Raw genomic sequence first — 17,653 nt, 5'->3', positions numbered from 1 at the left:
GAGATCGGTAGCACATCTTAGTGTTCCTCTACCTACGGAAGGTGAGACCAGGTACAGCACAGCAGCCGAAATGGGACAAGGTTCAAGAGCGAGGTCACAGGTCGGGGGGGGTGGATGACTGTTTTGGGACGTAGAACCCATTTACTCATTTCTGTATTTTTTTTTTCTGTTTCTTGGTTTTAATAGAAAAAATAATCAGATCACCATAACAAAAACTAATAAAATAATAAAAAAAGAAAAAGACCGTGGCGCTGGATCCACGTTATCTCACTGAACTGGTTCATCCTCCATGGGCTCTTCCAGGGGACTGAAAGGAGACAAAAGCAGGGTGGGGGTTATTTTGGGGGGCACTTCTCTTTCTAGAACAAACATGGGGAAGGATAGGGGTATTTCCAGTGACATATTTTGGCTGAGTTGAAATGTCCCTGCCGCCCCCATCATTTACTTGCGCAATCGCTGTGCTGAGCACCAGGCTATGACGTCATACCCCGGCTCACATATGTGTTCTATGGAGGCTGTGCCCTCTACACGTATGGACCCGTTTCTCCGATCGCCCCAACTAGCCCATGGAGCGGTGATGCACCTAGAAGTCTGATCACCTAACAGGACAATCTGCCTCTGGGTAATTCAATATCTAATTAATGGAACATTATTCATAGATTTTACCAGTACTTTAAAGCCCACTGGCACTTAAATATATATATATATATATATATATAACTCTGAACGACCAATAAGAGCTTTGTGACCTGGCTTCACCCAGTCCATAAGCAGGGAAGGGGCATATACATGTAAATGTGGGGGTTTAGAAGAAGTGAGTACACCACAAAGGGTTAAAAGGAACCCGATCCCGCTTACCTGGGGTCTGCACTGCCTTGTTTCGCATCCACAGATAACGACGCCAGTGCACTGACTGTTTCTGCCTCCTCTACCTCCCCCTGCTGTAATTCCAAGATGGAACGACCCAGGGCTGTGCTCTTCAGTGAGCTCCAGTGTTTGCCTGCGGGGAGAGGTCAGCTGAAGCTGGGTTCGGAAACGCAAGGCCCCGCCCCCAGGGAACCACGCGCAGTTCGTTAACCAATCCAACATCCCTCCATATAATTTTCCTTTATTAGGACCCCTGCCCAACTCACTCTGGATGGCGATCACTCTCTCTAGGGTGGTCAGTGCGTTTTCGCTTGGCCTTTGTTGCAGGGCGCTGCTATCGAGGGGTGCAGGCTATGGACAAAGAAAGGAGGTCAGAGCCGGCGATGGGGGCCAACAGGAGAGCCCAGTGGCAAATACATACCCCCTCTCCTGCTCTCACCTCCATGCCCAATAACGCAGAGACGCAAGCCTCGGAGGCATCACAGATTGCAGTCAGGTCGTGGCCTCCTTCAAGTGCCAGGACCACGCGTCCTTCGGCAAGAGTCATCAACTCCTTGGTAAGGTGACCAAAACCTGCACGGTACGATGAGATTAGTGTGGGTATGTATGGAAAAAAAAGAGAGAGGAAGGAAAAGATGAGCGATGATTCGGTGGGGACATAATAGGAGGTGTGGTGGAAGACGGGAGGGTGATAAGTATGACATATTTTGGGTAGAAAAATGCATGGAATTAAATTAATGAAACAGGGTAGGGACTTGTATGTTAAAAATGAAATAAGAAACCAAAGTATAAGGATGGGAGACAGAAGAGAGATACCCAGGCTTACACTTAGCGGTGACTGAATAACCCCCCAACGGACTTTGGTGGCCCTCAACTGCGTCAAATCCAGCTGAAACCAGGACAAGGTCTGGGGCAAATTCCTTGGCTATGGGCATCACCACCATCCTACAAGGAAAGAAGATGATTTCTCTGTTAGTGAGAGGAAAGCTGAAAAGAACTTATGGTAGAGATAAAAGATGGAAGACTTAGACTAGAAACACCACAGTCGTTTACCAGATCATTTATGAACGAACCCCCACTGCATTCCCTTTCTGTTATGTTTTGGGATAAGACGGTAGAGTAAAGCCATGAAAAACTGGGACACACCTGAAAGCAGCAAGGTATTCAGTATCCCCCACCGGGGGCTCCACGCCACCTGTCCATGCAATGTTCACATTAAAGCCCACTCCACAGCCAGCGCCCACCTGTGACACAAGGATAGATGTATGCACTCAATCCCGCCATAGTATTCCACCCGCCACCACCGCCATTTACATGTGTTGGCTTCCAAACTCACCTCTTCCGGAGAGCCGCTACCCGGAAAGAAGTTTCCGTCGTCGTAACGATGTAGAGACATGTAAAGAACATTGGGGTCATTATAGAAAGCCTGTTGTGTGCCATTTCCATGGTGGATATCCTAAAATGGTGTGAAAAAAAAACTCATAATGCAAAAAAGTCCCCACTGGAATGGAGTGCTCTAACAATGAATTATACAACAGATTAAAGGGTTAATCTCCTATGGGAGCAAACAAACCAACCAACACCAATGTTTTCAATGGGTTAAATGGTCAGCCTTATATGGGAGACAAAAGAGTTAATTCAGTACTTTTTCACCGTAAATGTTTCTGGGAGATGAAGTGTACTAAAAGGCGGCGGTCTAAAACTGAATGGAATTCTTTAATGTTCAGTCCTATGGAGAAAAACCCCAACTCCTCGTCCTTAACGCCCAGTGACTTACCCAGTCCACTATCAGGATCCGACCCACATTCATCTTCTGTCGTAGAAGTTTGGCCGCAATTGCTACAGAGTTAAAAAAACAGAAACCCCTAAAGGAAGAGGAGAGGGAGCGAGAGGGTCAGCGGTGGGCGAGCGCGGTGTTGTGGGAGAGGGTGCTGGGGTCCAGAGAAGTGAGGAGCAGACACAGAGGAGCGGGAGATCCCAACAGACCAGGAGAAAAGACTCAGTGGAATAGGAAGAAGTGATGTAACAAAAGATGACGAGACAGTAAAGACTTTTAAACACTTAGAGAAAGTTATAGGAACCCAAAGGAGGTTTGATGGACAGGGACGTCAGGACTGAGTGACAGAAAAGAGGGTCGTGAAAGGGTAAATAGGGGGTCCTCGAAGGAGAACCCCCAATACCGTACTCACATGGCAACGGATTCTTCAGCATGGTGCCCGGGGGGACGGATAACTGCAAAACCATTCTGTGGGAGGGTAAGGTGGAGACAAAAGAGGAGATGGTGGTGCACAGAGAGATTATTGAAAAGTACAGTGGTAATGGGGGGGGGAGAAGGACAGAGAGGCAAGTGGCCATGTTTAAAGGGCAAAGAAAGGGATGGGAAGAATAAGATGGGCCGAGAATGTGAGCAGATATATGAAGAGATATAACACAGGGAAGATCATTAGCACCTGACCTCCATAATGACCAATTAAACCGGTCTATTTACTGTCCAGCAACCATTACCTTCAGCTCTCCAGACGCCACTTTGAATGTTAGCTCAATAAGCGAGCCCACAGCCGTCCGCACCGCAGGAGGGGAGTGCACTTCATTCCATACGGTGTCACTGTCCACCTGCCATGAGAGATACACAGATTGTACGGAGAAGATGGTAGATAAACGAAACAGCCCCCCAACAGCAGTGGTAGAGGCTAATCCAGTAGGGGAATTTAGACTAATTAACCTTTGATCAACCTTTAGACTAATTAACCTTTGAATCTTTACAGCAGGAGTAATGGGCAGACCAGATGGGCTGAATGGGTCTGATCTGCCGTCACATGTTTCCATAAAACACTGCAGGGCACTTGAGGTTGGCGTTCCCAACAGGTAATACTTTGTTGGGGGGCAGTAGAACCCATGGCCCTCTATCTGCCATCACTGACTATCGTTCTCCTGGTCAGGCAAACTGCATTCTGGCAAGAGGTGGAGGGTGGCATGATACTCTGAAACATCTGTGCACACTTACCCCAATCCCACCACAAGGCAGAACTGCATACAGCTTCTGAGAGAGGGGTCCTGCGGGGTATTTATATAGAAAAAAACAAAAATATGGAAAGTTAGAAACCACGTAAAAAAAAGATATGTGATTTGCAGGGGTTACCGATAGTAAAACTGTATGTTTTGGGCCAGGAGACTGTTCCTACAAGTGCACTGAAGTTTAAAATGTATAGAAACATGTAAATAGTCAGTATTTGAAAAATAATAGGACCTCCCGGTATCACCCATGTGATTCTTCCCTTTGCTTCCCTCTTCTTCTATAGTTCTCCTATCAAGGTAACTTCTCAAATTCTTAAATTTAAACCTTACAGCCCAATCCCCTTCCTGACACAATCTCACCCCCTTTCCCTTTGACATCTCCATCTTCCCCTGCCCTCACCCAGCAGGTTCTTGCTCTCCAGCTTGTGGCGACTCTGTGGGCTGGTCCCGTAGAGCAGGGTGTGATGTTCTGCATGTACCGTCTGAATCTCGTCCAACGTTGCCTTCCTGCCCCGTACACGCTGCGACAGGGACATCACGTCATTCCTACTATCCTTAAACTTGGTCTTTACCCACCACCACCATTTCAGCCACCCTGCTGTATCCCTCCACAAACGTTATACGAGCCAGATGGTTTCACCTTCTGGTGATGTGCAGACATAATGCAACTCAGGTGTCCCCTCGTGGTGAAGCCATATGGTCTCCCTAGTGAAATAATCCATCTAATATTCTATGTGATGTCCTCAGATGTTTGTCAATGGTGTGTCGAGCCCCGTTTTGCATTCTTATGAACCCCCTTTAGCAAAGTGGTATATTATCACTAGAATACGCGGGAACGTACCTGACACCTGTTTAGAAGACCAGTCTCCTGCAGGCGGGACCAGATACTCTGTATTCTACCAGCATGCTCCGGGTGGTTGTTGGTATCTCCACATGCGCATTGGTGCTTCAGCATCAGGGTATCATAGACTAGGCCTGAAGGGTGGGGGTAAAGAGAATGGACATGGCGAAAGTTACTTGATGACATTAATTGCTGTAATTCATAGAACCGGGGCAGGGAATTCTCCATTTGGGAACTTTGAGTGTAACTTGTATGTCTACGGCACCTATGAGTGAAGAAATAACACATGTGGTCTCACCAGTGGTGGAGAGCATTCTGCGGCGAGGCTCCAAAGTGCAGGCGCTGAGAGGAGCTGCTGGGGAGGACTGGGTTCGACTCAGAGCCGCATGAGGGAGGGAGCCTTGATACAAAGGCAGGGCGTCCGGGAACAGCTGGTGGGGGGGAAACAATGAGCGTTACAATAGTGTTAGAGAGAGTATGAGGGGAGGACTGCAGACATATTACAGGCACAAAAGTGTGGTGGAGCAGACAGCTCCATCAGGACTTGTAATAAATGGTTCTGCGGATAAGTCCTGCTCACCACCTCCCTCCCTATACCTGCAGTCCCATCCACTACAACAGCAGGTCAAATGGGGGGGTGCCAGTCGCGTCCCTGGGGGGAGGTGAGTCATCAGCGAGTGAGTCATAATGCGCTCTACTCATCAATGAACTGCCGTTACACATCAATGCACGCTGTAGAATGTCTCCCCCCCCCATCCACTGATCCAGATTTCCATAACTCAAGCTATCACAAAGCCCCCCTCTCCCGACCAGATGATTATTCCCTTCTGTGCCATTTTGGATGGCGTACCCTCTACTCCTGTGTGCCACATGTTGCCTGCCCCAACCCCACTTCCTCTCTGCACTCCCCACTCCTTATGCAGAACGTTCTACGATTCTCAACCCAAATTCCAAATCTCACTCCATGTGCTTCCCACTCCAATTATTTGTGCCCCTGAAGCACCCCCTTCACTCCTTCTCTTTCAATAGCCTCTACAAAGTCACCTTTTTTAGTGCATTTTCAGCACCATTGGTCTGTTCCTCTTCTCTTTCTTCCTCTTCCTCCTCTGCTCCATCGTCCTCCTCTTGGGTTTCCTCACTCTCCGTTCCTCCATCAAGGGTGAAGATGGCACGGCACCGCTCTCCTCCATCTTGTTCTGTCAGCTCCTCTTCCGTCTCCTCAGGGTGTATAGGAGGCTGTCGTATACCCTCTCCAACCTGTTGACAAAGATAATAAAGAGGGTCTGACACTCAATGGTGTTGGGTGGGCAGCCCAGAGGGACTGACTGGCAGTTCTCACTCACCTTGCTGAGCTGCTGCTGGTCCAGATAATGCTGGTGTTGAAGAACCAGTTGCTGGAGGGCTTGGGGGCTTTGAGGGAGTGGAGAAGACTGTGTGCGGCTCAGTGGACGATGCCGGTGACCCTTCGTGACAGACCGCAGGGAACCGGAAACGCGCTCCCCTCCCACCAGGGGAGACTGACCATGTAGGGGTACTGTGACACAAAATAAGAGGGTGACAACAAAGGAAAAAATAGGCCAAGGCAAAAAAGGTTTGGTATTGGAAGAGGAAAAAGAGAAGAGCGTATAGGGAAGATATGGTGATAAGAGGAGAAAATGTAAACAAGCCGACCAGGCATTAAGAGAAATAAAAGTAGGAACACAAGGAGTGGCACTCACCTGTAATAAGTGCACTCTGCTGTCTGGCTTGTTCTAATAACAGGACATGCTGAAGGAGAGTAGGGGCTCCCAAGGTACCTAACTCCCCTCCGTCCAAGCTGGGTAAGGTTGTCGTAGTGAGGAAGGGGCCGCTGGGACGCAGGTTCTGACGCTCGGCTCCCTCCTGGGGACTGAACTGGCCCTGGGGAGAGATGCTTAGATATAACCCAGCTGTACGTTCTTCCACCCAGTACGAGTGTGTGCAGGTATAGGACCTCACACCATGATCTCGAGCAGGAAAGCACTTACACTGAGGTTGCTGGCACTCCCTTGCAGGCAGATATTGGGCAGTGAGGGGGATGTGTAGAGGCCTAGAAGACCACCTGCTCCTTCCAAGTTGAGAACTCTTTGTTGCGGAAGCATCTTTAAGGGAACACAACATTATTAGTTAACCCCCAACCCAGAGCTACAACAACCAGTCAAAAAAAACTTCTCCCAATATGCAGAATATCTCAGAGTTAATGCAAAGATCCTGAGTTAATGTGATCCTGATGAGCGTGAACAATCTCTGACATGGTGTCTTCATGAAACCAATGTTAGAAGTTATAGTCTAAACTATAATTCAAAATGGAGCAAACCAGAAATTAAGCCCCATTAACAAAAGAAGTTCAACACTCCATATTTCCTCTCCACCCTTTTCTCTGAACCCACGTACCTCGCTGGGAATATTAGGCACACTCCCAGTCAGTCCGTTCTCACAGATGGCACTATTCGAGCTGTTTGGGGAGGAAGGTCCGGATCCTGGGGCGCTGTTACATACCGAGGATACTGCAAAGGGTGGAGCACAATAAAACTCATCAATATAAGACTGGCGGAATAAGAGACAAGCAGGATGGGTGGTGGAAAGTGGAAGCCCAGGAATGCAAGATGGCAATGGACAGGGTACAAGGTGGTATGTATGGGTGGAAGGTCTAAGGAATGGTTTGGAGGAGATGCAAGACCGGCATGCATACCTTGGATCTCGATAGCTCTTTTTTTGAATGCACTGATAACGGTCCCATCTTTTCTACGAAGCAAAGGACTACTACGCCGTTCTGCCACCTTTTGCTTTAACCGAGAGCGAACCTTTAGGTTGGGTTCAGAAGCTGCAAGAGATAAAAGAAAAACGAAATAAACAAGCTGGACAAGACCGCCAGTTCAGAACATTTAGATAAAGAGAACACTGAGTTCTAGAGCAGCGCTGTTTTGAGGGTTCACCAGTAAGTAGGCCACTTATATTGCAACTTTATTGCTTTCTTTCCTACTTGATGCCACGACCCTTTCATCTTTTTTACTTCCCACCCACACTGATCCGGTGCAGTAATGTGTTTTTACCAGTCTTGCGGAGTGGGAAATCATCTCTCCCGTCACAGGTTCCCAGAAGAGGCAACTTATAGGATGGAGGGGTTGCTGGTGAACCAGCCTGAGGAGGAGAACTGTGGTCCAGTGAGGTATGGTGGGTGCCCCTAGAAGAAATGACAGACAGTTGGCATGCAGAAGCAGAGAAGAGTTGAAGGGCAATGAGCACAAGGATGAGATGAAACCTGACAGTATATAAGAAAAAGAGAGGAGAAGAACAAGAAGACACAAAAAGCTTTAGGACCTTCCGCAGCAGGAGCATCGTCACTCACCAGCACTTTGGATGCTGCAGGATGGAATGGTTCACACTCCCTGGCACCTCCTTGGATTTACTTAGCAAAAATTCCTGTAGCTTTAACTTCACCTCTGTGCTGGCGATAGCACCTTGGGTAGACAGAGAAGACAAAAACACGGGTTAAAGGCCAATGGAAGAAGGAATTATAACCCACTCAACCTACATTTATGTTTTTCCCACATCAGCCATAAACAGAGAAGAACTATCTTGAAGTACATAAATTATACCTTTGACCTCAGTCCAGCACTATTATCCCAAGATGTTCACCAGACAAGTGTCATTATCTACGGGCTTTGTCTATAAGGCACAACAGCTGCTTTCTAACAATGGCCACTCAAACTGTGCCAAGGGTTACAGCTCCACAGACTCATGTCTCCCTCTTACTTTCTTTGCTTTTTTCTTTGTTCCTCAGTATCAGAAGCTGTTGTTCCAATCTCTGCTTCTCGGCTTCCTCCTGTCTCTGACGCTCACGTTTTCTCTGCTGCTCCAATTCTTGTTGCCTCTTGGCTGCCAGTATTTCCTGCTGTTGCTGCGGACAAAAGAAAGGCAAGGTTTAGAATAGAGGAGAAAGTACAAAAGAGAAACAACATGGATAAAGAAACCAAGGGATCTGGTGGTGGAACGGTAGGCCTGTGTCCATGGGTACAGGAGACCTGAAGATATAACAGTCATGGAAAGGGAGTAAGACATTGAATGTCTTAAATGTTAAGAAAGCATGTAACGCATACAGACATTGATAGGTCAGGTGGTACAAAAAGTGCAGACCCTGAGAGAGTCGGATTATGAGAGGAGGTTGTCCATGAAGAAGGAGAGGAAGGTGCATTATCTGGACCAGCAAGGACACAGGAGACAAATCTGAACTAGGGGAGCGGGAGCAACATCTACAGTAAGTGGAAAGTCGGGGTAGTATGTGAATTGGGGTGGGGTAAGGGGGACTTGTTAGATAAGGGTTATGGTCCCCACCAATATGGAGTAAACAGAGGTGAAGGGTTATGGTCCCCACCGATATGCAGTAAGTAGTGGTGCAGGGTTTGGACCCCACCTTGAGGTGCTTCTGGATTTGGACCTCATGTTGCCTGGTCAGATTCTCGTGCTGCTTCTGGAACTCCGCAAATAAAAGCTGCTTCTGGAGCTGTTGCTGTTGTTTGAGGAGAAAAAGCTGCTGCTGAAGCTGCTGCTCTCGAGTTGCAGGATCCAGGGGCACTCCAGGACCGCCGCCCGCCCTAGGCTCTGTCCTCAACTCCCCGGGATTTGGAGAGAGAGTATTGGGAGAGGGCACTGCCGCAGAAAGGATGGGACTAACCTCCACTGCTGAAAGACAGTAGCATTCAGTTAGCAAAGGTACACCTGTCTACAATATGAAATGAAGAACAGGTCACCAGGAATCACATTACTTAATGATACAGATGAAGAAATTCCTCCATAATTATACAGGATAAAAGGGGATTCTGGTCATCTACATTAAAAGTATCCACTACTTAAAATCAGTAAAAGTAGGGGAAAATTAACAGCGCTGCAGAATATGACAGCGCTACATAAATTAATCAAGAAGAAGAAGAGAACACAAAAGCTGGGATATAATAATATCACAGATAAATGACAAATTCTATGACTTCTCCAATACAATTCCACTTGGATTTTAAAGCGGATATCCAGGGCAGGAATATACTATAGTGCGCAGGACATTTGTCCCCCAGAGGAGTAACATGTTTAGGGGGTCTCGATCCCATGTAAGAAAAAAGGTGACCTTTAAAGTGACAGGTTTAATGGGTTCCAAAGACAGTCTTAACAGAGGTTAACAGAGGTTAAAGATAACATAATTTTATTTATATTCTAGAAAAAAAAACCTGCCTGTGTGTTTTGCAGTTCAGTATTGGTACCACAAAGGGTTAATAGGTTCTATATGAATTGGGTTGAGTATTCGGATGTTGAAAAAGATTGGTGCAAAATGGATGATACATGCGAAAAGAGGGTAAAAATGTGGTAAAAGGATGAATGAGAAGCTTGAGAGAAGTAAGGAAGAGTTAGTGAGTGAATGAGTGAAGGAGGGAGGAGGAATGGTGTGAAGGAGGGAGGAGGAATGGAGAGGTGGTGGATAGAGAGAAAAAATGGGAGAGGAAGTGACAGTATAGGGAAAGAGCAATAGATTAAATTTGATTAAATGTCGAGAGGAACAGTAAGTGTGAGTTTAGTAAGAAAGAAGAAAGAATATGGGGAAGAAAGAATATGGGGAAAAATAAATGAGAGGAACAACAGGAGTGTTGGAGGGATGTTAGAAATATATAGGATGAGTGAGAGAGGGATAAGGGATGCCACAGAAAGAGAGATGGGGATTAGGAGGGATGCGGGAGTAAAAGAGATGGGTGGGGGGAGCAGGTGAGAGCAATAGAGCAATGTGAGACACAAAGACATGGGGAAAATGTGCGAGACTGTGACAGAGACATAATAACACGGGGACTGCAAAGGGGAGAAGACAGCAGGAAAAGGATGGGGAAGAGAGAGTAGATGGCGGCAATAGAGGGGGATCTGGGGCGGAGGTATGGGGGGTGAGAATGAAATGTTAGGCAGAGGTAAAGGAAGAGTGTGAGTGGAAGGGGTGAGAGTGGGATGCTGGGCAGAGATAAAGGAGGAGTGTGAGTGGAAGGGATGAGAGTGGGATGTTGGGCAGAGGTAACAGAGGAGTGTGAGTGGAAGGGGTGAGAGTGGGATGCTGGGCAGAGATAAAGGAGGAGTGTGAGTGGAAGGGGTGAGAGCGGGATGTTGGGCAGAGGTAAAGGAGAAGTGTGAGTGGAAGGGGTGAGAGTGGGATGTTGGGCAGCCAGTAGGGTTCATGCTTATCATCTAGAGCATTTTTATCATCAGCAAAAGAGAAGAAAATTGGGGTGAAACAAAGAGGGGCTCCTCAATAATACAACCAGGTATTAGTATCGTTAAGGCTAATAAGGCTGAGTTTGGGCCAGAATTTGATATTTACCAGTGTGGCTTTTTTAACCGACGGAGAGTTAAAATCTGGGTACATAAAGACACGGCGGGGGGGTTAGCGAGGGGAGAGCTCCGTGCAGCGCTCCTCCAGTCTGCAGACATCAGTGGAGCTAAAAATATATAGCTGGAAATATATATAGACCGAGACACATCACACAGCCACATACACCGCGCACCCCCACCGCGTGTATATATACAGTATATACATATACATACATACATACATACATACAAACACCAGTGTGCAATGAGGTATTTGCACCAGTCCTGTGTATACATATGAATATCTTTTATGAAACATGTACTGTTTTTGGTCATTAGGTGAAAATGATTTGTATACTGAATGAAAGCAAACACAGGAAATAATACATTACCAGCTATACATTAATTACACGAGTGCCGATACACAGCGTATTATTATCATATTGTGATGTCTGTGTATTAGGAGGGGTGAGGGGTCTGGGTCCTGATGTCTGTGTATTAGGAGCTGGCAGGTATGTATTGATGTCTGTGTATAAGGAGCTGGCAGGTATGTATTGATGTCTGTGTATTAGGAGCTGGCAGGTATGTATTGATGTCTGTGTATTAGGAGCTGGCAGGTATGTATTGATGTCTGTGTATTAGGAGCTGGCAGGTATGTATTGATGTCTGTGTATTAGGAGCTGGCAGGTATGTATTGATGTCTGTGTATTAGGAGCTGGCAGGTATGTATTGATGTCTGTGTATAAGGAGGTGGTGGGTACGTACTGATGTCTGCTGTAACATAAGATAAAGCTGTTGTAATTTGTGATTGGTGGTGGTCTGACAGCAGGACTCGGCGGTCTATGGGGTACCGATGGAAGAACAGGTCCTCAGGATGGATAAAATGAGATGGGGAGATCAGGGATAGGGAGGAAGACACATGTGGATCTTAGAGTCCAGAGAGACTGGGAAGGAGAGCCTTGGGAGACACTACGGGAACCGGGAGATGCAAGCGGGAGACAGGGGTACCAAGACACGGAATCCAGAAATACCCAGTGGTACCCGAAAGGTTCAAGAGGGAATCGCAGGGACAGAAATGGGAGCATGAAACACACTGGCGATGCAGAGAGGAATCACCAAAGCCTGGAAATGCTGTGAGCTGAAAAATACGAGCCCTGGTGATGGGGTGTGTGAGTTTACAAAATAACCTCTGGTAGAATAATAGAGAGAAAGTGTCCTGTATGTGGAGGGCAACAAACAGAGAGACACCTGTCAGCGGAGGGGAGAGCGGTTTACCGCAGACACAGCTCATTGTAAGTGGGGGGAATGGATACAATGTTATTGCAGAGAGGGATGGAGAGATGACACGAGGATCTGAAACATACGGGGAGGCTCGTAAATGGTCTTAGAGAAACCACACTGACAAAGGACGAGGCTGTGAAAGTGTCAGTGAAGGTGGAAGAGGGTGAGAGCAGAGGATGGAGAGCTCAGGAGTAGAGTGTGAGAAGGGACCATGGTCCTGGCGGAGAGCAAAGGGTTTCCAGGCTGTCTCCGAAGGTGGAGGGACAGAGAGGGATGGGGGAGTTTCTGTGAAGTGACAGGGGGTATTCCCAGGGAACGAAGGAGCGTGTGATGATTCCCGTGGATGGAAGTGGTGAAGAAGAGGAGCTTCTCACCTGCAGCAGGCAGCGTGTGTCCCTGTGCCCGACTCAGAAGCTCCAGCGCTGGCTCTCGCCCCTTCACCCCATCTGCAGAGGACACACAGGGCTCTGTCTCATAAATAGTCTGCAGCATATCAGGCAATGCCAGAGCCCTGGGAACCAGCAACATTCCCCAACTCCCTCCGCCTGGACACCAGCAACCAGCCGACCTCCCCTCCTTCACCAAAAATAAATAAATAAAACACACCCTACTCCAAAACAGTTGCCCCCCCAACCCCACTCCGGCTTCTTCTTCAAGAAACGGTCAAAGTGCCAACGTGGAAGTCAGACAATCCATATCCAAAGTTGGGGTGGCAGTGCCAGGGGTGTTTATAAGATTGGGGGGGGTTAGTTAGGCCTGTACCCTGCCCTCCCCCTCCTGCCTAGTGAACTGCTGGTCTGCGAGTGGAAGGTTCTGCAGCAGAGCGACTGAAATAGAACAGGAGAGGAGGAGCAAGATAAAAATAGACAGGAGAGAGAAAGAGAGAGAGCGAGAGAGCTCGGGGGAGAAGGACTGCTCAGGAATAACACAGCTGTCACACTACAGAGACATCTCACACCAGCAAGGGGGCAACAGACTGGATAACAGGGGGGGCACGGAATGTGGCGGGGAGAGGCAATAAAACAGGAGGGCAGGAAAAGACAATAAACCGTCGTAATCTGGGATAAGGCTAACTTTCTAATCCTTTATTATATGTTTGTAAACTGTCTGTTATACAGACTTTGGTGTGTAGAGAGACTTAAGCAACATCTCTCGCTCTCTCTCTCTGTATATAACACCGACTGTTTTAACTACACTCTAGGAAGAGGTTGTCCTGGAAGAAGGGCTGACTTTGTCCTCCATGGTATATAATTAAGAGACTTCTTGGACCATACCACTTTCACGACCGTGCATGCAGGACCCGTTCCTTCATTCCGCCATATACAGAAGCCTCTCTCTCACATACATGTACAGATAGATGGACGGACAGATGGGTAGATGTTCATTAAAAAATCATATGCACTCACACACGCACACAACACACTCACAACACACACACACACTCCCCTCACTACTGTTTGTTAACGATGAATCTATAATGGAGATACTTGTTAGTGTCCAATAAGCACATACTGTATCATGCGTTATATGACAGATATAGGTCTTTGGGTACATTAGTACCTTTGCTCTCTTTCTTTTACTTTGTTCAGTTATTTCTGCTATTTTAAAGGAGGGTCCGGGGGGGGATAACAAAGAGAACAGAGAGATGTCTCTCTAGAGAGCGCTGTATGCATGCCGGTGCGCCGCGGCCCGTGTACACACATGAATGCACACAGGTACGCACATATACACCGCGCTGCTGATCTGCAGTGTGACATTCGTTTGCTGCTCGGCATTCTTCACATAAATAGCAGGCCGCGCTTATTATTAGACTGCGGGTAAATATAGCTGTTACCTCACGCTGGAAGCAAGTTATTATGCTAAAGTGCAATCTACTGGCACCCAAGAAGCTGCGTTACCAACACAAGGAGGGAACGTCAGGAGTTTAACCCCCCGAGCACCACAGATGAGAGCATATGAAGCATTCGCCGGCTGGGCAATTTACGGGCTACGGTACCTTTCTAGTACCACAAGGATGCCCCCATCCCCGCTCTGCCTCCCAAAATCCAATGCCCTGGGTACCCTGAGGGATGAATCATTCAGATGACCCCTCTACATCGATCGGCAATTGCTATGTGAACTCAAGGGGCTACAAGTCGCAGAACTAGCACCAAGGGCAAAATTATCCCTTTCTCCAAGTGTAACAGGAATGTGATATGGAGGGGAGCTGGGCGAGAAGGGGTTAAGTTCCCCATGTCATCAAGGTTCAGCAACTGAACCAAAGGGGCATAAAACCTAAATATCCAGAAGCAGGTCTACCGTCCCCACGTCTGCCGGTCCAGACTAGTCCACCATCTCCTTTCTAGCTGTACTCCAGAATACATTTCTTTATGGGCCAGATATGTCCCCCAGTGATGGTCTTTGGCCACCAGCTATACTCAACACGACTGGACGATCCATAAAGTCTATACAACCAATAGGAGCTCATATATGCCCCTGCTGGTATCCCATTGGCTGGATGACGTGCACATTTAGAACACTGGAGTACAAATACAGACGTATAGAGACAAAACGCACAGGAGGCGTACAGTTTGTCTCTTTTTTTTTTTAAATGAATGTACTTTGAAGAAAAGCGTTCCAATAATTCCCAAGTTGCGCAATATGAAAGGTATGAATGAACGCACAAGAAAGCGCTGCGTATTTCCAACAGATGTGACGTATGAAGTCTTACAAAAATAAACCACCAAAAAGAAACTAGACTGGGGAACCCCTCCAGACGGTCATCAGCATGACCACTAAAGACCACCATACAAAACCATCTTGTGCATTGGAAACCATATTGGCAAACAAACATCTGGTGTCATTATCTTTATAAAAAGGCAGCTTCCAGTCACTTCATGTCGAATAAATACAATTGCGGGGAGGATTTAAAGGGACACTCCAGCCATCATATAGACCTTAAAGTATACAATAGCTGAGAGGGTCTCTTTAAATTACCCGACTAAGTCCCTACACCTGTGGCCACTCGGCAGAGGCTCTAGGACAGCAGGTCCTAGGTCTAGAAGGCCCCCCCACCAAACTGGGTGCAGATCGCCCTATCGGCGCAGTTGCTTGATGGGGCTGTTACAGCCCATTTAAACCATGGATGATGGTTCCAAACTGGAACAGCCATGTTTACACGCTGTTACCAGGAGCCTTGTGTCTTAAACAGGTGGCATGTGACATCATTTGGCAGTACTCACAAGTAAGGAAGGCAACCGCAGACGAGGCAGCTGGGGGCAATTGCTTAGGGCAGCACATAAAATAAATATGTGGCTCTAGATGTGTTTCTATGACCAACAAAGGATACATTTATAGTTGCCCTCCCTCTGGTAATACCAGTTCCAGGTTCTCAGAATCTATAGGATCTGACGGGTTATGGATATCTCATTAAGCTTTGACTGTAAGAAGAAAAGCCACATTCTAGAGGTCTTGCTGATTGAGATGGAAAGGAAGAACTATTACCAGTGGGAAATGGATAAGGATTGAGGAGGAAACCATTAGTGTTTATGACAGGAACAGGCAATATAAGGCCCCGGGGTGGATGTGGTCAGTCTGAATATTCCGCTCGGCCCCTTTGGAAGTTATTTGCACTTTACATCACTCATCTGTGAGTCCCATGAGAAATGCGTCGGATCTGGGACAAAAACACAGCAGGAACCACCCAATATAACGTTACAAAAAGTCTGAACCCCAGCTGGTTCAAACGATGGATGGGCTAAGGAGTATAAAACGAATGCCAGGTAAGGGTGTTGGTTAGGGAGGAAAGTCTGTGAGATGGGTTATGGATGAAAGGAGAGGTGGTCCTCCTTGGCATCATCCAATGGAAGAGGTGACTACATGCTGGCAAGCCCATCTGGGTACTCTTGATCACTATATATTTTAAATCTCATGTACCTTCCATAATCTGGGATTCCTTTTTTGAGGGACAACCTATATTATTCAGCCAATTTACGTGGCAATGGGACATAATGCACCCCTTGAAGATAAATCTGAAGCTGTTTTTTTCTCTCCTTCTGGATGCAATAATATTTTGGGAAGGATGACCTTTGTAGAGTTGTTTCTTTTTTTAACTTAATTATTTATGTCCAACTATATAAAAACATTATGCAACACATACAAACATTTCTTTCTCCATTCCGTCCCTAGCGCTGGCCTCTGCTTAAGCAGACGGGGAAGCACAGACGTGATGATACATACCATACAAATCCAGTTATGAAAGACAGTGCAGGTCAGTGGGAGCCAAGAGGAAGCTCTCCAAATGTTTTTTGACCTTCAACTCAAATGATATTCAACCAGCCAAGTGCTGGAGAGGATCTCAGAGGCTGCGGCTCAATAAATGCCTAAAGTTCTATGTATTGGCTACCATTGAATAGAGACGGAGTAAAAACAGGAGAGAAGTCAGTTCAGGGACATAGTAGATAGTAGAGGAAGCAGGAATGGTAGAGGGAACATGCATGGGATCTGCATAAGGCTACTCAATCTAAGACAAGACCATCGACTGATTAAGCAGGGAAAACGGGTTGACTAGATTCGCCGAATGGGTTGTACCTGCCGACAGATTCTTTGTTTAATGGAAGGACTTGCTGTGGCTATACAGAACATTGAACAATCAGCAACAATCAATGACCTGTCAATTTTATGTTTAATGCCTTTAAATATTCAACCATCACTGAAAAAAAAAAGATAAGAGGGCAGAAAAGAGCTGGATGAGAGAGGCAGGAGAAAGGATTTTCATAAAAACCTCCAATGGAGAGATGTGAAGAAGATGAGATGAAGGAAGGGTGGAGAAAAGAAGTGGGAAGGACTGAAAGACTCATTTGAAGCCATTAATAAAGACCAGTATAAGACCATTAGAGGTTCGAGACAGAAGTCAAGGTGCAAACAGTCTTTGGTGGGCATAAGAACATAAGGCTAAAGAAGAGATGGGCCAAGAACTGGATATCTAAAGACAGAGGGTGCAAGACCTGACACCTACCAATGTGAAAACAGGTGAGTCGCTGTGAAATTTACATTTTAATTTCACTGCATTATCCACACCCTCAGTAGAACCAACACAGTTCTTCAAAGCCAACTTCCTGGCCCAAAATGATGTGCCTAGTCCCTACATTCGATGTAAATTTGTCTAGATCAGACATACACATTAAACATTAGGTTTGTTGATGGTCGCAAACCTATGAAAGCAGAAGAACAAGTATGTTCTGTTTAGAGCTGCTTCACTGCACGTCTCTCAACGGAACATCTCCTTTTCAAGCTATCTACCTGCCCAATATATGT

General features: G+C 46.8%; 1 protein-coding gene across 1 annotated transcript; it reads right to left on the bottom strand.

The window, feature by feature from the left end:
• Positions 1-267: 267 nt before the first annotated feature.
• On the bottom strand, positions 268-12,886 carry LOC149280911 (histone deacetylase 5-like). The gene is made up of 26 exons (XM_089499894.1): positions 12,733-12,886; positions 9,156-9,421; positions 8,498-8,642; positions 8,091-8,202; positions 7,795-7,925; positions 7,422-7,565; positions 7,136-7,248; positions 6,726-6,843; positions 6,442-6,651; positions 6,067-6,257; positions 5,768-5,980; positions 5,022-5,154; positions 4,724-4,857; positions 4,283-4,403; positions 3,872-3,921; positions 3,373-3,480; positions 3,057-3,112; positions 2,645-2,732; positions 2,204-2,323; positions 2,014-2,111; positions 1,694-1,812; positions 1,307-1,440; positions 1,134-1,218; positions 872-1,000; positions 600-618; positions 268-307 (listed from the first exon to the last, which is right to left on the bottom strand). The coding sequence occupies exons 1-26, from the start codon at positions 12,884-12,886 to the stop codon at positions 268-270; spliced, it is 3,231 nt and encodes a 1,076-aa protein (XP_089356020.1).
• Positions 12,887-17,653: the final 4,767 nt, after the last annotated feature.

The sequence above is a fragment of the Sceloporus occidentalis genome, unplaced genomic scaffold (genome assembly GCF_023333645.1).
Source record: "Sceloporus occidentalis isolate IW3139 unplaced genomic scaffold, rSceOcc1.0.p SCAF_143, whole genome shotgun sequence".
Classification (NCBI taxonomy): domain Eukaryota; kingdom Metazoa; phylum Chordata; class Lepidosauria; order Squamata; family Phrynosomatidae; genus Sceloporus; species Sceloporus occidentalis.
This window is presented reverse-complemented; position numbering and strand designations above follow the sequence as displayed.

Excerpts from the sequence above, each read along its gene's own strand:
- LOC149280911 (XM_089499894.1), bottom strand. The coding sequence starts at position 12,886 with ATGTTGCTGGTTCCCAGGGCTCTGGCATTGCCTGATATGCTGCAGACT. Across the intron at positions 8,203-8,497 it reads CAAAGAAAAAAGCAAAGAAA|GTGCTATCGCCAGCACAGAG; the intron begins GTAAGAGGGAGA and ends TGTCTACCCAAG. Across the intron at positions 1,219-1,306 it reads CTGCGTTATTGGGCATGGAG|CCTGCACCCCTCGATAGCAG; the intron begins GTGAGAGCAGGA and ends CTTTGTCCATAG.